The sequence below is a fragment of the Pelodiscus sinensis genome, chromosome 6 (assembly GCF_052426305.1).
Source record: "Pelodiscus sinensis isolate ZL-2025 chromosome 6, ASM5242630v1, whole genome shotgun sequence".
Taxonomy (NCBI): domain Eukaryota; kingdom Metazoa; phylum Chordata; order Testudines; family Trionychidae; genus Pelodiscus; species Pelodiscus sinensis.
The window spans coordinates 43317599-43341213 of NC_143057.1; the positions used below are offsets into that span (position 1 = coordinate 43317599).

The following is a 23615-nucleotide window of genomic DNA, read 5'->3' on the forward strand; positions in this document are numbered from 1 at the left end:
CAAGCAGGGTGACCTTCGGCGGAGGGCGGGGGGAAGAGAGGACTCTGCCCCTGCCCCAGAGAAACTGATCGGAGGGAGGCCCCCGCCACTAATGACGGGGGAGGATCAACTGCTCCCCCCAGCACCGGGCGCCGACCGATTCTCGCTTCAATCGCCCCGGGATTTCAGTCATCTCGGGGGGAGGGGGGAGCTTCTGGCTCCCGTGCCCCGGTCGCATCCCGCCGGGCTCCTGCTTCCCCCGGGGCCGCGTCGCCTCCCGCACCTTGGCCGAGCACCTGTGCGCGAGCGGCGGCCCCGCCCAGCAGCCGGGGCAGGCCGCGGCCAGAAAGGGAGGAGAAGGCGGCGGAAGGGGGGTGGCGGCGGGCGGCTTCTCATTGGCCGCGCGGCGGAGCCCCGCTCCCCAGCGCTGCGCTGCTCCCTCGCGCGCCGCTCCAGCGAGCGCCCGGCCCGGCGGCGGGGAGCTCGGCGCCGCGTCCCAGCTCCTGCCCGCGGCGGGCCCGGCGGCGGCAGTGAGTGGCGCTGGGAGCGGGCGGGTCCCCCCGGCGGGGCGGCCGCGTCCCCCCCCCCCGCAGCACGAGGCGGGCTCCCGGCCCGGGGCTCCCCCTCAGGCAGCGCCGCCGGCGGTGGGGGGCGGGCAGGCCGAGCCCCCCCCGCGGGAGTCAGGCGCGCTGGCGGGGATGCCCGGAGTCCCTGCCGCCCGGGCGGGTTGGCCCCTCGCCGCCGCTCGGCGCGCACGGAGGCGCGGTGGCTGCGGCGGCTCCGCCTGGCGGCACGTCCTTGTTGGCCGGGTAACGGAGGGGGAGTCGCTGAGGAATGTGGCGTCCGTGAGGCGGGGCTGTGCCTGCCCGGGAGCCGCGGGAGGAAGGAGCAGGGGGAAGCGGAGCGCGCTGCCCTCCTCCTGCCCATGTGGCCGCCGCGGAGCCGGGGCTTGGGAGGCGCGGGCCGCCCTGTTTGTAGGTTTCCTCTTTGGGCTCCGCGCTCGAGAAGGAGGCCGGGGTGGGGATTGCGCGGGGCTTGGCCGCTTCAGAGCGAGGGATCCAGGGCCACCTGTGAGTAACCCCAGAAATCTCCCCGGGGTGTGTGCGTGCGTGCTGTGTAACCCGAGCTGAGCCGCTGTCAGTGTGTGGGATCTGCAGCAGCCCTCTCTCAATCCCAGGCACTCACCTGCCTCTTCCCTTTCCAGGGTGCACCATAGTGCATGAAGTGTCATTGGATGTTACAGAGATGTGGCGATGAGCTGGAAGGAAAAGGTGCTGAAGTCGGCTGGGTCTGTCTGAAGGGTGACAGCTATCATGACTGTCTTCAGGCAGGAGAACCTGGATGATTACTATGAGACAGGAGAAGAACTTGGCAGGTACAGTAGATGCTGAAAGAATGTACAGTGTGTTGGTGAATGGCTGTCAAGTTGCCAATAAACATCTAGTAACTAATATTCCTATTAATAGTATTATAATTTGGGGGAGGGGTCTTGTATGTGAGGCTTTGTTGAAGCTAAATCAATCTAATTTTTAAGCTAAATCAATCTAATTTTTAAGCTATGTCACACAAGGCTGCAAAAATGTCTTCATCTTGTGTGATATAATTAGGCCTACCTAACCCTCTGTATAGGCATAGCTAGATCAGTGGAAAAATTCTTCCACTGCCCTTGCGTAGATTCTTGGGGAGGAATGCAGGTGGATCCGCCAGGTTTATTTTCCTTCAGGTGGCCACAGAAGAAGCAGACAGGGAGAACTTCTCCATGGGGGGTTCTGGATTACCCCTAATGACAGAAAAGCCCATACCATCGATGTGGGCACTAGTGTCCACAACAAGGGAGGACAATAATTTTTGAAGGGGGGGGGCTCACTTAAAAAATTATTGTCCTCCCTTGGTGTGGACACTAGTTCCTACATCGATGGTATGGGCTTTTCTAAGTGGCTGCAGGCCTCAGGCAAACGGGGCAGAGCCTTTAAATAGAAAAAATGAAAGGGCTCAGGTCTCTCTACTGTAGCTCCTAGGCAACATGGCAGGGCCAGGAGCTGTGAGCTCTTTCAACTGCTTCTATGTAAAGGGCTTCACCTTCTCTGTGGCTAACATGTTGCCTGGCAGGCACCCACCCTTTAAATAGAAGAAGTTGAAAGGGCTTGTGTGTCCCTGGCTCCCCACCAACACGTTAGTGGGCCAGATAAGAGCTAGGCAGGCCTGATCCAGCCCGCTGCCAGGCTCTTGATCAGCCCTGGTCTACATGGTGCTACAGTGGTATAGTTGAAAAGCCATAGTTGTTCCTCTGTAGCAGCAGAAGGGTAGACCTACCCTGAGCATAAATATAGTAAAATGAGGTGATTATACAGTAGGGATTAAGAAACTCAGAATAGTACTGGTAGTATTTCCAAGTCCTATAGAAATTCATTATTATGGACTGAAACAAACATATTCACACAAGTTTAGAGAGTACATCCAGATTTAATTCCTTTTTCCTATACATAATTATTTTTTTGCCATCTTATTTCTGTTTATGATAGCGCTGTGTGCTACAAGGTATAATCAAATAAGGAAACAATCCTATGTTGCTGTCTTAAATAATTCAAACAATGAAGAATTTAGAAATTGATCATTGCTAATTAATCCTTCTATCATGCATACAGTTAGATGAATGTATGTTTGATATTTTAAATAGGAATCTCAAACAACTTTGTTTTGCTATGACTTATTTTAATCAAACTAATAAATTGCAGTATATTGTTTGTAGAGAGAATTAATTAAATTAATCTTGCATTTTAGAAGCTCTGTGTCTGTCATATGATCTTTAATTATTTAATTAAAACCTAAAGATATAAAGATACAGGCAAGTCAATCTAATTCTCAATTTAATGAAGTTTCCATACATGTGTGTGTGTGTGTGTGTGTTTATTCTGTTCCAAGTGGGGGGAAAAAAAAGTCAGATCAGGAGATGTAAAGTAGTTAAGAGCTGTAGGCTTAACACTGTCTATATAAAGACAGTTTATTGATGTTGTTAAATGCTCTGCTTCTTCCACAGCTTTTTGATACAAGCCCAAACATTGGCTAATGTTTGTAGTGTTCTTTGGCTTCTTAGGAGTCTTCAGCTTAATGTTAAATTGTCAGTTGTGTGTGGGTTCTTTTTGTCTTTTGTGAACTGTAGGATTTTTTTCAATAGTTTTTGTTTAATAGCTCAGTGGCTCTGGAGTAAATATTTTATCATTTAGTGTCAAAATATTAGCAATTTAAATGTAAATTTTTGCAATGGGCATAACTTAACCTGGTTATGTCATTGTGAAAACATGTGTACTCTGTGTGCAGAAACAAAAATATTAACAGGCAGGGCTTACAAATTTAAAAAAGTATATTCAACCTCATATTTCAGGGTTTAAACCAATCTCTAACAGTCACGGATCAGTATGAAACCTAATCTGTGACGCAAATGATCCCATAGCTGGTTATTGAGGATACACATTCCTCAGATGCATCTGACATTGGCCACTAAATTGTCTACTGGACTAGATAGACATTGGGTCTGACCCAGCTTGGCAATTTTTGTGTTCCTAAAACGAGCCTTTTTCTTATTGATAACGTTGTATTTTGGTAGAAAATACAGTGGACTTCTTTTTAAGGTAACTTAGCTAGATCATTGTACTTAATTTAAAACCCTACTGCATTGTCACGGACAGCAGATACACAAATTCAATTTTTGCGTGATGTGTGGTTTTTTTTTTTTTTTTTTAGCAAGCTTTTTCCATATATTTAGAAGTGAGCATTTAAAGAACAAACTTGTTTAATTTGTTCTATTGAGTGTGCAACATCTAAACTACATTAGGTTGATAGAAATACCTTTCATGTTAAAAGTCATAAATGTTTTCCCTTCTGTGAGGCTAAACCATGGAGGTTTAGTGTGTGTGGTCTAAATATTGTGTGGCCTGAATTAAGTCACTTGACTTGGTTCCTGTGGTTTTTGGCAAGAACATGTGAAGCATTCTGGCATTGAGCTGTAACCATCAGGGCTGGTAAAAATAAGATATTAATTCAGTGGGTGTAGCAAGGACTAGTTTAATTTATTAACTTCATATACTGGAATTTATATTGTAACTGTAAATGTTAAACACCACAATAAAACCTTTGAAACTCTACATTTCTATCAGGCTCTTGTTATAAATGTTTTTCAGGGACAAAACTGCCAATCAAATTAAGTTTTATAGCCTAGGTAAATATGCAATTGTTCTTGTATTTATTTTAAAGGGAAACTGTCCGCATAAAATCTGGTTGCAAATGCAGATTGTTGTACAAAATGTAAGGCAAAGATAATATTTCTAAGACTTAAAAAATTCTCAGGGAAATAATTATTTTAAAAATAACTTTCTTTATTGAACTTGGAAACCAAACATTGTGGTTTGAGTATCTGAAAGTGAAGCTAACTTGATTTATTTATTAGACAGGCAAAATGTTAAAAGCATAAATAGATTTCTAAAAGTAAATGGGGTTATTACAGTGCGGTTACCAAGATGCTACTAATTAGATATTATCGTTAACAAAATGAATAGGACATTATCCATTTTAAACCTCATGTTACCATTTCTGTCTACTTCTCAGTACCACTGATTATTTTGTTGTTAAATTTCTCGTAGCATTCATCTACCTGCATTCATGCTTGAAGAATCTGAGGTTTGCATTTTTTAAAAACTAAATTTAAAAGGGTAATGTACAGTAAGTGCAATAAACAGGGCTGGCTGAAAAAAAATGAGATATTGAGATTCATATGCAAGAACTTCAGCTGTAGTTTACATTAAAACATCCTTGTAATCAAAATAGACTCTCTCTCTTGTGGTACAAGGTATAAAATCACTGCAGCACTTCTGTTAAGAAAATACATGTATTATTTAATTGTTCAAAACAAGAATTGATTATCTAATACTTTTTTCCTCACCATCACCACCTAGAGACCCAGCTCTATAAAGTTTCCGATCATTGTTGCCAACTTTTTCTATCTCTTTAATCATGAGTCTCTAGATTGCTGGTATTTCTGCTTTTACCACTGGTTTCTGGAGTTATATGAGAATTCTCAGCTTTCCTCTTCAAAATAAGCTTTCAGCCCACATGACTAGAAATAAAAGCTTGCAAATGTGAATCCTAAAGGCTCAGAATCAAAAGGCAACTAGAAAGGACCCCACAATTATTATTTTTAAATGAGTAGGATTGGAGCCTAAGTCAGTTTTTTAATATTTATGGTTGGCCATGCTGGAGGCTGTAGTCTTGCAAAGCCACCTGTTTCTCCCCTTCTTTAGAGGTAGAAGTATATGGCATTTACAGATAAAATAGGTGAATGAATGCAATGACCTTAATCATTCAAGTGAAATATGGTGTACTTACTTTATTATCCACATAAATATCTCAATACCTTTTGAGAGAGCACCATACAAATACCCTCTAGCTCATTGAATGAGTTTCAAATTAAAGACTCTTTCAGTGTTCTATTTTTACTTGAAGGATCAAAAGTATTTTACCTTTTTATCATATTGTCAGAAGTATTGCACAATAAAAAATGTTACTAATTTACTGTGGAATATCCATTAAAATGTATTGCTAAATGCATTTGATAAATTAAACCTCTTTTTTTAGTTTCAATTTAAAACCATTTTGGCTTGTCATAAAATCCATAGACGTTTTAAGCTAATGTAAGAAACAGTGATATGTTCTGGCTGAAGGCTAAGAAACTTCTTAGTTTGTTTATTACTGACCACCGTGCTTTTTCCCAAGAATAGTAAACTGGTTTCATCTGACTAGTATATTTTTATCCTGGTATGTGTGGGGAAATAACATAAAGGGTCCTAGAATTGATACTTTGGCACCCCTGTAATTGTTTTAGCTGTACATTTCTTCCAGTGCATGCTGGCTAATCTGATATTATCCTCCATTTTTGTTTGTGCATGGACATATGTACAATAATCTTAGATGTCCAGATCAAATATTTTTATCGGAAACGTCTACTTAAAAAAAACTGTGCTCTCTGTTATTGCAAATTACACATACAAAAGTTTTTTTTTCTAATATGAATTTTAAACAGTAAGATTGCTTATGCCATCTGTCTAAGGGACAAGCAACATAGTCTTCAGTCATCTAACCATGAAACTTCATAAGACTGATGTAGATTCAGTTCTGGCCAAGATGGAGATTATTGTGAAAGAGGAACAAATCTACTGAAGCTTTTCTGTTCGTTTGAATTCTGTCTGCCATTGCAAGATGTGTGACCATGCATTTTAAATACTCTTCTGCAGTGCCTTTACTTTTATCCAGTTTCAATGCTTTGCTTGGCGTATGAGGTTTCCAAATTACTGCATGCTTACTTTATTTTTATATATATATTTAGTACTACTAATCAAACTTTGATATTCCAACTTGATTGATTTATCAAAATGGTTTGGTAGCACTCTATAGACTAACAAAACATCTAGATGGTATCATAAGCTTTTGTGGGCACTGTCTACTTCTTCAGATGACCGGAGTTATGAGTTTAGGATGTGCAGACTCAAAATAAATAGGAGAGGGAAAGGGGAGAAGGAAGGGTGGGGGAAAAAGGAAAGGGTGGGAGACTGGACAGGCTCTGCAGGAAAGAATAAATGGACACAAATCAGATACACATATAGAAACCTATTGGGGAACACTTCAATCTTCCAAATCACTGATTCAAAGATCAAGTAGCTGTCTTGTAACAAACCAGTTCTACAAGCCAGATCCACAGAGAAGCATTGGGATTAGAGTTCATCTGCAAAGTCAACACATGCTAATGGACTCAATCGAGATGAACCGAGCTCGACAAATAATACAGTCTACTCGCCCGTGGTGCGCAGATCGCCTGACAGTGCGGCTGGCGAGCGGGGCTCGTCACGGTTCAGCGAGCCCTGCTGATGAAAGTTGGTTGGGACACTACCAACTTAACAGCTGTTGAAGGTGCAAACAGCTCTTTATGTAGACTCCTAAGTCAGGAAAGATACTATCAATTGACTTTGATTCTTATCTGCTTCGTTTTAACTACCCAATCTTCAGATACTTACTGATTCCTTCTAGCTCTCTGTCTCCCACCCTCCTTCCTTTTTTTCCCCCCCCTCCTCTTCCCCTCGCCTATTTATTTTGGGACTTGCAAATGATAAACTTGTAACTCCAGTCAGCAGAAGAAGTGGGCTGTGCCTACGAAAGCTCATGATACCATCTACATGTTTTGTTAGTCTATAAAGTGCTACCAGACCTTTTTTTGGTTTTGTTTTTTTTCCTGTAACAGACTAACTCAGCTACCCCTGAAGCTTCTTATCAAAATGGGTTTGCCTCCATAAAGGTTGGCTTGTCTCTGTTGATGGAAGTTGTTTCGGTACCAGTGATTTTTTTCTTAATTATAGTGACAACTCACCAAAGCAACAGTACAGTTGTAGCCACATTCTTGTACCCCTAAATTGGATGCGATTTTGTGTGTGTGTGTGTGTGTGTGTGTGTGTGTGTGGTTTTTTGGTTTGGTTTTGGTCATTGTCCTATGACTGCTCTATAGCTTGCTGTTACTTTCTGTGAATCTTCTCTCAAAAGCTAAGGTTATGAGTATACTGCATCTGATGTCATCATAATTTGTCACTCTGAACTGTGAATAAACCCTCTCCTCAAGCGACGTAATTTGCATCAACATGAGCGCCTATTTGAATGGTGCTATGTCAGCTGGAGAGCTTCTCTTGCTGACATGGTTACCGCCTCTCTTGTAGATGTTTTTTATTATGCCAATTGGAGAACTCTTTCCCATCATTACTGTTGTTCTGTATGTATAGACAAGCCCTGAGATTGTAACAGTATCCTTTATTTGTTCTACATTAGAGAAATTATATTGGTATTGCAATATGTTAAAAAATTATCTAATAACTTAAAGAAAATTTATTTCATAAGACCTTCTAGTTGTATTCACAGATTTGTGTATCACTACTTGGTGCATGAAGGCTTTTAAAATATTTTTTAAAAGTAGTAGAAATGAAGTGACAGGAGCCTGATGAGTATCAACGAGGAAATGGGCCCAACATGTAAAAGGTAAATAAAATACCTTTTTAAATAAGGTAACAGTATTGTGTGACACTTGGTGGGGGGGGGGGGAAACGGGGGGAGGGGAACAGTATCATTTTAATATGAGTGAAATTACGTGCTGAGAGTCAGCCCATCTCATTGACACATCAGTTGGAGTTCTGGATGATTGGTGAGCCTGAAAATCAGGCTGCGTGTGCTTGTTCGGCTCAGGAAATGAGGAATTGTTCCTGACAGTTTTCTATTTTGAGTTTACCAAAGGTGTTCGATAAGCTTCACTGTCGTCACTGATGAATTCTCTATATCCTTATCTTCACTCTACTGCAGGATGAAAGAGAGAACACATAGTTGTTTGTTTACCATGGTGTTGTGCTTGCACACCTGTACCTTGTTTACACTAGAACTATTTCAGTATAACCACACCCCATGTGAATAATGCACACCCATGAATGATGTAAATTATGCTAAACTATGGTATAGACAGCACTCTTCTGACAACATAGCTACCACCTTGTTGAGTAATTAAGGCACAGTGGCTGGTGTAGGTGCTATGCTGGACAACCCAGCTCCCTGTGCCCCAGGCTCCTGGCCCTGCCAGGCTGCACGAATTCAGGGAGCCCAGCTGTCAGCCCTCCACCGGGATTCTGTGATCCTGGAACATTTGTGGTCCTGCTGGACGACAGATGTTGCCAGATTACAGGGGTTCAACTGGTACTGGAGTGTCAAGGAAGTGGCTCTCTTGAGTGGATTGATCCAGGTTAAGGTTGATAGTGAGGTGGAAATTGTTGAAATCCCTGTGGAATTCAAGTGTCTCTTTCCAGTGGGTCCATATGGTGATGTTGTCAGTGTAGTAAAGTAGAGTAAGGGAGCTAGGGAACGATACTGGGAAAATGTTGTTCGTCTGCCATAAAAATGTTGGCATATTGTGGGGTCCTGCATGTGCCCACATCAGTGCTGCTGATTTGAAGGTATAAATTGTCCCCAAATTGGAAATAGTTGTGGGTGAGGAAAGAGTTACATATCTTTTATTTCTTTGTTTTCAGTAGTGTGAGCAAATAGTCTTCTGAAGAAGGTGTGAAAATAAATGTACATTTGATTTTTAGTTTGCCTGTTGCGAGTAGGCAAATGTCGTCTTAAGTGATGCGTGCTTTGGGCAAATCTTCAAAAATATTCCTTTCTAAAAATACAAAGGATGTCTATACTCTCAGTATTGGCATATAGTAATTGTCTTGCCTTCTCATGTTAGGATCATGGTGAAAGGATATTCAGACAGATTACGGTTTGCTAGCAAATAGTTTGACCTTCAGTGATGGTTTTGAGAATTGACAATTTAAACTCTTTAACAGATTGATATACTGAAACTGTACTTATTTTTCCCTCTAGAAATTTTTACCATCTGAGATTCCTTGGAGAAATTTGCTTCTTCCCTTCAAAGCTGTCAGGCTTATCTTAATTACATAGTACTAGCTCGCTGTTGCATCAGAGGGATATATTTTTTTAATATTTAGCTATGTGTCTGATCTGGATTAAAAAGTTGGAAAAAAATTAAGTTGTTAGACATAAAAAAGAGTAATGGGAGAGATGATCTAAGAAGGCTACAAGACAACGTAACATTTTAGTCCTAATTTTTTAGCTCTGAAAAATTATACTTCGGAGTTCTTCTGTAGTGTAATATTTGTGTAGCCTCTCACTGGTTAAACGATGCAGAAGTGTGTATGAATCTTAAACATTTTCTATGTGCCCAAAATAGTTAAATCCAGAAATCACAGAATATGTTTGTGCAAGTAATAGGTGGAAAAATGTTTTGCAAGTACTACTAAGATGCTTACATAGCCTAAGCATCAGATACAAATCTGTTTGTAATAATTCTTGTAGTAATATTGTATTTGCATAAATAGACCCCTAATTACCAAATAGTCAAAGAAAGAAGTCTATACTACTTTTAGCTGTATTTTAGTAAGATGTTTTGGCTTTTCTTTAGCAAATCTGAAGGTCCTAAATTCAAGTTACAGCACAGAAACTTTTAGATGTTTTGTATGTAAACATTGTTCACAATCAACCTCTGAAGAAATGTTACTCTGCTCTGTGCCATCTTATGTGGCTGAACAAGTGAAATATCAGGTGCTCCTGCCATCGATTGGGCCCGATAGCTTTGTGAGCAGGGAAGGAAATCTCTTATCTTGAAAGCATGATGGGAAGGGAAAAGGGCCGGAAAGACTCCTTTGTGTGTTTCCATCTGCATCATTCTGAGCTATGTATTCTTCAGAAGTGAATAAGAAGCTGTGTAGTGGATGTGAGCTGTTGATGTTTGAATTAGACTGTCAATATACAGTTCTACTGGCTGATAATCCAGCTTTAATACACTACTACTGATTGATGATTTGTAACTATGCGAAAGGCACAAGAGGTGAAGATGGTTTTTGAAAATAAACTAAATAGCACCTCCAAGCAGTTATTTTTCACAGGAGAAAAATAGTTTGCTTTATTGGTCTGTTATCATGCAGTGGAATTAAAACCACAGCATATTGATTATTCTACTCCAATTTAAATATGTGAACCTTTGCAAATTTTAACTTCAGAGATTGGAAAGCAGTATCTTTGAATTATTCTGCTTGGTTTGGCTCCATGAAGTACAATCAGTGCAAGAACAGGGGTGTTAGTAGAACACAGGCACTTGCATTAATTTGTATTTTAAAGGATCAATATCTCTCCTTGCAGGTGCTCAAGGATGTAATTTCTTTTGCTTATACAGCACATACTGAACAGACTTTTTTTCTGGCTTGGTTAGTCATCCAAGGAAACTTGCAAAAACTGTGTATGCTACAAGGCAGGGAGGGGGTATGAATTTAGGCCTTTCCTCTCTTAGGGGAAAAGGAGAAACTGGAAGTTTACATGGAATCTCTCTTAGTTTGCAATCAGGATTAGATTATGGATTTGCCATATGGTGCAATACACTAGCTTTTACTTAACCAACAGCTGTTTATAAGTGGAGGTGGCTAAGAAAACGGTGACAAAATAAATTTTAAATATTACAGTCTTAAAGCTGTGTGTGTGTGTGTGTGTGTGTGTGTGTGTGTGTGTGTGTGTGTGTGTGTGTGTAAAATATATAAAATAAAAATCTCAATTGATTTCCCTGGGGCTGTTTGTGAATAAGGCAAACAAAATTTGATCCTTGCAATGCTGGTTTCTTTGTATGCTCCAGAACCTGCAGTCTGGTCCTGCAACCCACAACCAATAGGGTATCCATGGGGAGGGGGGTGCTGTTCTTCCACATAGAGCCAATCACATCTAAGCCAGATGGGACTGGCTTTGTTTTTGTTCTGTTGGCTGTTTGAATTATTTTCCCCTCCGGTTACCATTATGTGGTTGTGAGCCTAACTCAGGGGTCTCAAACTCAATTTATCTTGGGGCCAGTGCCAGTCCTCAAATCCTCCTAGTAGTCCAGAGGATGGCAGGAGTCTCCATGTATTTCTTTCCCCTCTCCTCCCTTCCCCCCCCCCCCCATGTGTCTGCTAGCCCACGTGCTCTCCCCCCCCCTTAGGCCATTTAACCCCCTCATGGGGGCACCTGATGCCACCATCAGTAGCACAGGGAGGCTAGAGTGGCTTCCAGATGCTAGTTCTGCACCACTGCTGGCAATGTCCCTGTGGCCTGGGAGAGGATGGTTTCACATGGCCACCCAGAGCCCCACAGCAGCTGCCCCAACTATCCTATGGACAGGATGGTCCCACATACTCAGGTTAGTCCACGGAGCACTGTGGAGGCTGGGACCAGCAACATGGGTTGATCCACTCTCACTCACTGTGGTGGAGGGAGCCATTGGGAAGCAGAGCTACATAGCAGCCTGCTCTGCCAACATCTCACAAGCCAGCCTGTGCTGGGGCCCTCATATCCCCATGGTGGTGGGAAGAGGTAGTGACCAGACTGGCATGGAAGATATCGGTAGAGCAGAGGCTACTGCTTAGTTCCACTTCCCTGCAGGTCCTGGTAGAGGTGGAGGGGACAGACCCCTGCTCTTACTCCATGCCAGGCCTGTCGGTAATCCTCGAGGCCGCATCCCTTGGGGGAGTGGGCTTGAGGGAACTGGTGTGATTGTGGGGAGGAGGGAGGACCGAGCAGGGGCAGGAAGAGGTGGGGTGGAGCAGGGGTTAGACTTTGGGGAGGGCCACAGGGAGTCATGTGCTAGCAACTGCATGCAGGCTGGATTGTGGAACTGCTTAGGCTGCAGATGGCCCTGGGCCTGTGAGTTTGAGATCCTGGCCTAACTAATTGATAGGGTGTCTGGAGCTCTTATGTGGATGTTTTATTATTTGAATCTAAATGTTTTCTACAGTGTTCTAAATATGGTTTAAACATGAAAGAAGGTGCAATCCTTGCCCTGAAGAACTTACAATTTAAAGGCTCAGACCCAAAATAGTTAAGCCTGTAGGTAATGTGAGTTAAGTAGAGGCACTGAAATCAGTTAAATTATTTGCACGTGAAAGGCTCTAGAAGAAAATATTTGCTTCAGGCAATAGTATTCAATTTGTGAGAGCAAATTTTGCCATTAACTTAAATATAGTAAATGAGAGGGACAAAACTCAGATCTTAAATTCAGAATTGTCTTGGATTTCAGTTAATCAGTGCATAAGGTCTAGCTATATACCTTCCCTGCTTAAACTGATAAGGTTTGTGACATGGGGATAGCTTATTTTAAGGAACTTAATTTTGCCATTACCTGAATGGGATAATATCCCATTATGTTTTGCCATCAGTTACGCTATGTTATTGCACCTGATTTAGTGAACTTGTAGTGGCTGACTTCCTATTGACCTCATCATTAGAGATGTGTGTTTTGGTTTGTTTGTTTTTTTTTTCCCCCGGATTGCTATGGTGATGGATTCCAATACCAAATCCTAAGACTGAAACTTTTTTAAATAGCTGTTCTAATGCTTATCAAAAGCACTTCAGTTGAGTAGCATGGCACTTGGTAGGGGCCCAAGGGTTTGTGGCTGCGAAATCACCATTGGACCCTATCTCCCCTCTCTTCCCTCCCTCCTCCCCTCACTTTTTTTTTTTCTTTTCACAATCACATGCAGTGGATGTGGAATGGGGTTTAATACTATTTCTCCGAATCTTCTACTGCCATATTATGGGAGTTACTCCTGGACATGTCTTGCACTTGATCCCTCCCTGGGAGTTAAGGCATATATACAGATTTGCTGTGGGGGTGGAACGGAGGTTCCTGCAGGCTCTCAGAAAGGAGAAGGTATTTCAAGGGGCTGCAACGCTTTCTGGCCTTTTGTCTGTTTTTCTATGTTCTCTATGCATCACCGCAGATGGATTCAGCTCCCCATATTTCCTTCTTTCTTGTTTCACGTAATGTTACTGTGTTAACAGAGTAGCTAAGCCATTCCAAAACAGCACTTACAAAGAGATTTTTCTTCCTCCTCTTTCCTGTCCCTTTTATAAGTGTAGTATTCACATTGGCACAGAAAGCAATGATGAGTAATTTGGTATTACCTACTGGCCAAAGTGACCATGTCTACCTGCTGTGTTAAGTGAATTGTGTGAATGTTTTGGTAGTTGTGGCCAATTAGAGACAGTATAAAAGAAGTGCTCTGAACTGACAGATAAAATCTGAGTGGGGGGTTAGTTCTGGATACTCAGAACTATGACTGAACAGTCTAAGTGTGTTTTCCAGTTCAGAGCAGCTGGAGGATAGCTAGACAAGGATTCCTTCATATAGGAGTTGTGGAGTAATTAAGGAGAAACAAAAAATCTCAAACTGGTCATTTTCATCTGTCAATGAGCATTCTGTAAATCAAGACTTAATGAGTGGAAGAACCAGACAACTAGTTGGCTGTAATTAACTGCTCATAAATACATAATTTATGCAGGGAAGCTGCTAATACATCAGACATTCCATGTGAGATTTATAACAAATTGACTATACCTTGTTTGCATTTTTTTTAATATTACATTTAGGTGATTTGTTTAAACCAAGACAAATATCTCCAGAGAGCAAAACACTTTGGCTGTGTCTAGACTGGCCAGTTTTTCTGGAAAAACTTGCCAGCTGTCTACACTGGCCGCTTGAATTTCCGCAAAAGCACTGATGATCTCATGTAAGATTGTCAGTGTTCTTGCAGAAATACTATGCTGCTCCCGTTTGGGCAAAAGTCCTTTTGTGCAAAAGGGCCAATGTAGACAGCTCAGATTTGTTTTCCGCAAAAAAAGCCCCGATTGCGAAAATGGCGATCGGGGCTTTTTTGTGAAAAGCGCGTCTAGATTGGCACGGACGCTTTTCCGCAAAAGCACTTTTTGCGGAAAAGCGTCCGTGCCAATCTAGATGCTCTGTTCTGAAAATGCTTTTAACGGAAAACTTTTCAGTTAAAAGCATTTCCGGAAAATCATGCCAGTCTAGACATAGCCTTTCTGTTTCTAGTGAAGTTTTTAAGGGCATTTGTATTTTAAATTATGCTTATTTGTTTGTGCAATTAGCATCATTAGGTGTTGGAAAGAATGCACTTACTGACTAATTACTTAACATCACTTTCTGCTTGGTATAAGTAAACTTTTACTATGGATTATTGGTTCTCACTGCTCCCCACAGGGTTGCGAAATAGCAGCTGTGTCTTGTTAGTTCTTCAAGTAGTGAAAAACTAGCTCATCAGTTTTACTCTAGTGGTGTTTGTTTGGGAAAGCTATGATCAGTAAACACACATCCCTGCAGATCCGTCTTTTACATCCACCTCTGGCTGGCAGGTCTAGTGTGCTGGCTAATAAGCGACTGGTAAATAATTCAAGCCCTCTCATAAGTACTCATTCATTTTCCAGAGTTACTGAAGACTGACATAATTTCTTAGAGTAATCATAAGGAGACTCATCTAACCAGATTATTGCAAGTTTTAATGGAGTCTCCTGACAGTTTTAATGTGCAACAGAAATAAAATTCAAACCTAGTATAAACTGTACTTGTGTTCTTGATCTCTGTCCCCATAAAAGTGTGGGGTTAGTTCTGGATACTCAGAACCATGATTGAACAGTCTGAGTGTGTTTTCCAGTTCTGAGCAGCTGGAGGATAGCTAGACCACCAGAAACCCTAAGTACTGTATAACTTCAGGCACCACACATTTATTACCATACAACCAACCAACAGGTCCCTAACTTTTTTTTTTTTAAAAGGGGTGTGCTTTGGAGGGGCTTAAATAAATAAATAAAGCTGCTCATTGTCTTGAAGTGCAGTGGTCAATACTGTAATAAATGGCCTAGTGCCCTAAATAGATCCAGGACCTGAGGAGGATTCTAACAGCCATTCCAAAACCGATCCACTTGGGGATCCATTGTTATAAGTGACATTTTGGGGGCGATTACTCATGTAATTGAAGTTGGCAACAGCAGTACTTACAGTTCTATTGCTTCATTTCTCCAAAATCTTTAAAAGGGTGTAACAAATCTTCACCACAAGTTCCTGATTACATCATTATCTATCGAGTCAAATGTTTCTCATCTTTTTTTCTCCTCTAAAGTCATAAGACTTGTAAGAGTGATACGTATTGTGTACTTGCGTTAAATTCATTATCCGACTGATACCTAGAATACAGAACTTATGATACAAGTCTAAAATACAACAGTAGAATGTTAACATTGGAGGTTAGGGATATGATAGTATAGTCATTAACTGATTAATCAATAAGCTAATGCTGTAGGCTGATAGAGAGACAGTAAGGGGTGGGGGGAGAAGGAGTCCATTCTGGGGGGAGCTGGCTTAAAAGCTGGTTTCACCCAGCACTGTCTCGTGGGGGCGGAGGGCACAGCAGGGATTGGGTGGTGCTTCTGCCTTGGAAATGTAACAAGAGTGGGGACTCGTGCTACAATTGAAAAGCAGAAGTGCCGCAGGAGCAGGGGGCAATCAGGGGAACTCAAGCAGTTCCCTGCTGGGCCCCGTGCTTCCTGAGGTGCTTCGGGCTCTGAAATGTAGCAAGAGCCTGAGGCGCCCTTCTCAACTAATCAAATAGTCGACGCAAGTAGCATTGACTATCCGATTAGATTAACCTCATGATTTCTTAGATAAATGCTGGTTAATTGAATAGTTGATTCAACACTCCTACTGGAGATAGTCATGTTGTTTATGTATATACCTTATCTATTTCATGTGAGCTTTCCCAAAATTGTTTTAACAAAAAAGTTACTTTATTGGCTATCTTTACGTTATAGTATTTTTTTTCCACAAGTTAAACCTCTTGAAATTCCTCCCCCCCCCCCCCCCCCCATATAACAACATACAAATATAGCTTTTGGTCACTATTTTAATTTTATTGCATCATAATGTTGTATGATGATGTAAATTACTATTATACTATTTTGCACTTGTATGTTGTAGGGATGATAACTAACGTGTTTTTGTGTAAACGTGTAATTGCTTGAAATTTTAACAGTTACATGCTTACATGGGGTGGGGGGAGCAATGGAGCGGGAAGGAGCTAATGTTTACAGAAAGCTGGTTTCCCCACGTGTACCAGCTTCTGCCTGCTTCCCCCTTCCCCCTCACTCTAACCACCTCTTTGAGGCAGGAGGGGCATGTGGCTCCTCAGGAACTGGCTTGAAAGCTGGCTTCCTGCATGTACTGGCTTCCTGCTTCTACCAGCTCCTGCCTGCCCCCCTCACCAACGACGCTGCTTCCTCCCTCTCTATCACGGGCAGCAGTATGAGGTGGAGTGGGGACAGGCAGCTATATGGGAGTCGGTGATCATGGGGCGCTGCTGCCTCTGTGGTAGGCAGCGGTGGAGGGGGCAGGAGGCTCCCTGGGAGCCGGTTTCAAAGGAAGGGGTGCATGCAGTTGTTTATATGATAATTGATAAACCTCGGCTTATTGATTAATTGTATAAACAACTACACACTAACCTCCCTAGAATATTGTGAGTTATTTTTGAGGGCGGGGGAAACAAAGTACAAGATCCACATGGGATTGCTAGCTCTCCAGGCTTGTCCTAGAGCCTCCAGGAATTAAAGATTACATCATATCATGAAACTTCCAGGAATATATCCCTCAACAACTGGCAACCATATGAATCTAAACATGTAGAAAAATTATGCTAATTTAATAGTATATTATATATTTAGATTGCATAGTATTTTGTAAGCACAAGGGAACAGCACTGAAGTTGTCATTGTAGTCGGAGATTATTAATCTATAACCTCTTTGTTAGCTGCTGATATATCCTCTGCTCCTGATATATCTATGGTAGCCTTCCTTGTTTAATTTGGAGGAGGAAAAGGTACTGTCATGACTTATATTGGCTGAATAGAGTTTAATTGCATTATTACACCCAGGATACTAAAATCATCAAGCATGGCTTTTTTGTAGATCTTAACAAGCACTAAACATCATGCTAAATTTGAAATAATCTGTTATACAGTAATTCCTCATTTAACACATGCCCACTTAACACGTTTTCGCAATAGCACGATTTTTTTTGGGGGGGGGGACTGTTTTTTGAATTACATGACCATCCCCAGAATAACACTATTTCCCCAGCCAGCCCATTGCCAGCGGCTGCACGGGGCTTCCCCCACCTCCCTGCAAAGCGGCAGAAGGTTCGACACTCACCTCACCGTTCCCCGGCGACTCCCCCCCTCGCCAGACGCAGTGCAGGTCCCAGCAGACCTGTCACGGGCATACTCCCAACCCAGTCCCCCTCCCCTCTCCTCCCGTCTCCTCCCCTTTCCTACCCCAGAGCCAAACACCTCCCCTCCCTGCTGTAACCCAGTCCCCTTTCTCCCCCAATCTTATGTCCCGGTCCCAACAGACACCACCGCTTGAAATGAAACCCCCACCTTTTCCATTATTTTCAATGGGAAAATTGACCCAGCATAACACGTTTTCACTTAACACGATCATTTTCTGAAACATATCTATAGTGTTAAATGAGGAATTACTGTACAGTGATCAACAGTACAAATGACATAGTCATACCACAGATAGCATTTCTCACTTTGTCTTTGTAACTTTCTTTAATCTTAAAGCCTACGCTCAGTGGTGACAGTCAAATTTTGATCGCCAGTTTAACCATTTTAAAATTGTTCTTGCTCTTGCAGTGTAGTGGGAAGTGTGACTCTTGCATGATTTTGATTACTATCACACCATGAGGCCCTAGTAATAGACCAGTGCCCCATTATGCTAGGCACTATACTAGGGATTTAAGCAACTAGTTGACTATTCAGTAAGCATAAGCTTATCAAATAGCCAAGTAGTCATTTGACTAGTCACTCCCCCACCCCTACTGCCTCTATCAAAGAGAGGCAGCAAGCGGGGGAGTAGGAGCCAGTGCTGGGGAAAGCTGGCTTAAAAGCTGGTTCCCCCTAGTGCTGTCTCCATGGGGGGCAGTGGAGGCAGAGACATCCCTCTTGCTGCACCTCTGTCTTTGAAATGTACAAGAGCTGCAGCAGCTCTTGCCTCTCCCTTTGAAACACGCACAGCGGGATAGCAAGCACCCCTCTTATCGAGTAGTTGATGGAAATTCCATTGACTACTCGATTAGCTGATTAATTGAAACTTAACATCCCTACACTGTACACCAGTGGTCCCCAACACGGGGGCATTTGTGTGTGCCCACCAAGTGCTCGGGGCTGGCCTGGCCCCGGGCACGTGGCGCATGCATGGTGCCGGAGCCGGCCCCGGGCGCGCCATGAATTGGCTGCCCGTGCTCTGGGCGCACGGCACTTGGGGCGCCGGTCCCGGGTGCACGGCCCTTGGGGGAGGGGAGCCTGGCCCCGGGTGTGCGGCTATGGCGCCCCCGGGCGTGCAAGTGTCCCTGCCCTCTGGCGCCCGGCAGGCGAATGGCCACGCCCCCTGGCGCCCGACAGGCTCAAATGGTTGGGGACTACTGCTGTACACTATGGAGAGGTGTGGGGTCTGGAATGGAGGTTGGGTGAAGAAAGGAGCTTGGGACAGCAGATTGGGGTGCAGGAGAGGCTGTGGGGCCTGAGAGGAAGTTTAGGTGGAGAAAGGGGTTGTGACCAGGGGTTGGGATCAGGGAATAGGTTCATCCATACTTCTTATATTTAAGCAATGTCAGTTTTACGTGGATGCCAGTTCCCTTGTGACAAACATTCCTTTTTATCCAGAATGTTCTAGCAATGGTATAATTTTTCCTAATAGCAAAGGATTTTGTCAGAGGGAAAACAAATCCCTCTGTTCTTCTATCCCAGTGCACACATCTTATTCCTTGACCTTCATCTGTCTTCAGCTAATTTCAAAAGAGCACACGCACAAAAAGATCCTGTACATTGTTAGGTAAGCCTCTGGACATTATTTTGTTAGATGGGCCTCTGGTGGTTATTTCTTTAACAAGTCACGTGGTCTATTGAAAGATATTACAGTCTATTGAAACACTACATTGATGGAAGATCTGTGTGCAGCTACAGCCTATTAAGGATCCAGTAGCTGTTAAACCCCTCTCGTTCTCTTGTGTTTGCTGGGAATGTCATTGTCAGTACTACCTTTCTGGCCAGCATGTCTTTATGCCACAGGGCACTTTTAAAAAGCCTTGGATCAGCAACTCAATAAACTCATCTACTTAATTTTCCTTTGTGGTTGTTATAAAAAATCCTGGAGGAGTTCAATATAATATTCCCTTAAAATACTTCAGAGTGAGGAGAGGAAAGATGTCTGTTGTCAAATGCTACACTGGCCTTAAATATTAGCAAACAAAAACATAGTGCAAGGCTCAAGTGTAATACTAAATGGTTTCAGATGAGGAAGAAAGGAGGTAAATGGAAAGCTCCATCTTAGTATTGTGGACAGCTGTATTCTGTCTTGTCTGTAATACTGAATTGACCGACACCCTGTACATGTTAATGACCTGGAAGATCAAGGTATGCAGATTAATCAGCTCACATAAGACTGAGAATTAACATAAAGCAGAAAGAGAGTGACCCTAGAGTGAGGAGGAGATGATGGCTAGTGTTGCTTAAAAAAAGCATAAGCCGTGTTTAGAAACCCTTCCAGCATGTGGGGAGGGAAGAATTAATGGGCAATAATATATATAAGCAGTATTATCCTGTGCACGTGCACATATTTGTAAATGGAGAAGCTGGGGTGCATTTATCCCTTCAAAGACTTTAGGCACACTGGCAGGTGTAGAATCCATAATGATTCTACTTTCCGTTTATGGATAAGAAGCTTTTCATATCTATTTGGAGCAGATTTGATACATGTTACAACTTCTATTCTTTTTTTGCAATGAATGAGGAGCCATGCTTTGGAAATTGCTTAGGCTCTAATTACATTTTGAGTAGGGATGTTAAATATCAACTAATTGACTAATCGAATAATCAATGGGATGCTTCCGCCTTTGAAGTTGCTACACTTCAACCCTAGGGCTGTTGTTACACGTCAAAGGAGAAAGCACCACATGGAGCCCAGGATCAGCTGAGGACTCCCTTGCTGATCCTGGGCTCCGTGTGGTGCTGCCGCTTTGAAACGCCACGGGGAGCTCAGCATCAGGCTCCTCTCATCCTTTCAAAGCAGCAGTGCCACACGGAGCCAGGGTTAGCGGGGGAATCCCCAGCTAATCCTGGGCTCCATATGGTGCTGCCACCTGCAGCCTAGGGACACCCTAGCTGACCCTGGGCTGCATGTGGTATTTCAAAGCAGCAGTGCCCCATGGAGCCTGGGGTCTGGACCCATGCTCCAAGCGGCCTGCTGTTTTAAAGTACCCTCCTCCCCCCCACCCCATTGCTGCCTCTTTCTAACAGGCAGCAAATGGGAGGGACTAGTCAACTAGCCTAGCGACTATCCAATAAGCATTTTCTTATTGGATCGTCAACTAGTCCTTCACATCTCTATTTTGAGCTCCATAGTAGTAGCATCTGTGTAATTAAAATCAAGAATTCTATATTCTGACTGTTGTAGGAGGCAGATTGAAATAATTTGCTGTGTAAAGTTGTGTGTGTGGATATTTGTGCCAGGCTCAAGTCCCAATGAATGAGGATTTGTTTTCCAGTTGGTTTATGAACTAGATTGGCAGTATGCAAATCTCTTCATTATTATAAGTGGCATTCTTCAAGTGTGACACTTCTAAGGGTTATTAAAATTGTGGAGAATGAATTGAAGCAAGAAAGATCAGTAACTGCTCCTTGCTGGCAGGGAGATGTTGATTTTTCTTATAGTATTGATTGAATATCCACAGCATGCTTTAAAAATAATAATAATAATTAAAAAAAGCGCCAAGCAGCCCCTGCTGAGTTTAAAGCAATATTGTGCTGACACCTGTTAGTATTGCAGTAGCCTTGGGGTTGGACCTTGTTTTCCTCAGTCTTTATGTGCGTGCAGAAGAAAGAAGGAAGGAGTGTTCTGACTGACATTTCAAATCTCATCTAATAGAAATGAAGATGCAGGCTGCTAAACTAAATTATGAATGAACTATTTATATGTATGTTGAGTGGTAACTATTAAATAGCTATCCATAACTTGTTTAAAATTGATTTGATTTTAGTTATTGTTTGCAAGGAGAAAATATATGTTGGGGTGGGGTTCATTTGTAAATGTCTTAAATGTGTGCTATATATAGTATGTATGAATCTATATAGATTTTTAAATTACAGATTATTCATATATTACCATTTTGGTCGAGTGTTTATTATCACTATTCTACATTTAAACAAAATACATGCTATACCTGTGTGGTAGGTGCATCTGTCTTCATATTTTTTCCCCCAGTGCACCCACCTTTCATAGTGTGAATGAATGAGTGCAACAGAAGGAAGTTAAGGCTATCCCTATCCATCTTTGTGTGTGTGTGTGTGTGTGAAAGCACACTTCCCTTCTTACTTTTGAAAATGAATTCAGTGGAATCTGTGAGTGCTCAGCCCTGCTGAAAAATCAGACCATTCATGCCAGATTTACGTAGTTTCTTGTTTAATTTTTGAGGAAAGGTTCAAAACTCCATCCCTGTCAGATTAATACAGATTCCTGTTCTTACTGTCTGATTCCCTGTTGGGAGCAGCAAATGGCTGAAATAAGTGGTCATTTATTCAGGCAGTTGAACTCCTTAAACTCTTCTATACTGAATTTTTAACTAATTTTTAAGAGTTGCGGCAAACAAATATATATTAAAATTTAAAAAACCACTGATGGGGTTAAAGGCTTTGGCTGCTGCACAGCTTTATCACCAGGGTTTGTTTTTACAATCAAGAAAGAATATAGGTTTGGGGAGGGAATAATAAGCCCCAATGGTTGTTTCTCTTTTCATTACATGTACTAGTCTGGCAGAGCCCAAATGTAGTGTTCAACAAAAGTTGTACTACCACCATCTCTTGTTTAATCTTAAATCCAAACACCCAAAGCACTGAGTCTGTGAAATGTAAGTAAACCTGTCTATAAAGCCATCTCATCATTAATACTCCTTCTCGTCCTTTATACTCCTCCTTGAAACCCACTGTACTGAGATGCTTACCAATAATTTAGCCAACTGTTAATGGCCAGGTAAAGGTGCTGCAGGCTGGTAAATAATCATTTACATAAATATTGCAAAAAATGCAGCTAGCAAGATGGGGGTGGGAAGGCAAAGGGGAGATAGATAAGTGGACCTCATACATTTCATGTTAATTGTCTGGATTACTATGCTTGTTTATATGCTTCTTCCCAAACTATGGTCAGTTTGCTTTATGTAGCCCATTTTGGATTCTACTGTAAGTCAGTTTCATAGGACTTTTCATAGCTTTTGCTCTAGGCTACCTACCAATTTTTATATAGTTAACTAGGATTAACTATAGCTATGTAGCACATTTTCAAACATCATTGTACTCTGTACTAGGTGGTAAACTACATTTCACAGTGGGATTTTTTTTCCCACTTTCTCTAACACACTACATGGTTAGTATTTCACTGAATCCTGCTTCTCACATAGCATTTCTTAGCATCTCTCACAAGCAACAATGACTAAATCTTGCTTTTTTTCAGGAGATCTCAAATCTTAGCAACTCTAAAATGTATTCTGATCAGAAGTAGGACAATTGTTTAAAAAAATGTAATGCAACCATTTATCAGGGGAGGAAGAATGGCACTCTTTAACCGTCATAATGGAAGTAAATGGAATGGAACTAAGAGTGACTGGTGCTGCCTGAAGAGCTGCTACATGTCTTATCTAAGAGAGCTGCAGCTCCTCTGTGTTCCATGTTTGCATAAGGAGCGCTTGTAATCCATTGTAAATGTCAAACTCTGTCTCTAAGCAAAGTTGATATCTTTTGCTGATACCGTTTACTGTATTAGAGCTCCTGTTACCCTGTCCTGACACTGACTGACCCTGATTTGTTTCCACTGGAAAAGCCATGACATTCTAGAGTGAGTATAAGTAGCTGTCATAGTATACCTCAAACTGAACCAGTGGTCAACTGAAGCATGGCCTGAAGACTCCTAACGTGAGTGAATGGAGAATCTCGTTATCTTCCATTTTGAGAAAACTATGATGACCTCTCAGGCTTCCTTGATAAACGTACAATCCCTCTCCAGTGATCTTTCTGGATGGCTTATCAGGCCACATTACTCCACTGATTTTCCCCTTGCTCAGTTTATTAAGTTTAAACTGCTAGTA

The 23615-nt window shown here is 42.2% G+C and overlaps 1 protein-coding gene across 5 annotated transcripts in view; it reads left to right on the forward strand.

The window, feature by feature from the left end:
* The first annotated feature begins 288 nt into the window (after positions 1-288).
* Positions 289-23615, forward strand: part of DAPK1 (death associated protein kinase 1) — a 130704-nt gene continuing 107377 nt past the window's right edge. The window contains exons 1-2 of one of the 5 annotated variants that reach the window (XM_075931798.2): positions 289-509; positions 1184-1354. In XM_075931798.2, coding sequence (XP_075787913.1) covers positions 1293-1354 — 62 coding nt within the window. In that variant the 5' untranslated portion in view covers positions 289-509; positions 1184-1292. Of the gene's footprint in view, positions 510-589; positions 789-824; positions 1050-1183; positions 1355-7981; positions 8047-23615 lie in introns of those variants that run through there. The other 4 variants (XM_075931800.2, XM_075931799.2, XM_006135891.5 and 1 more) reach the window with 4 other exon arrangements.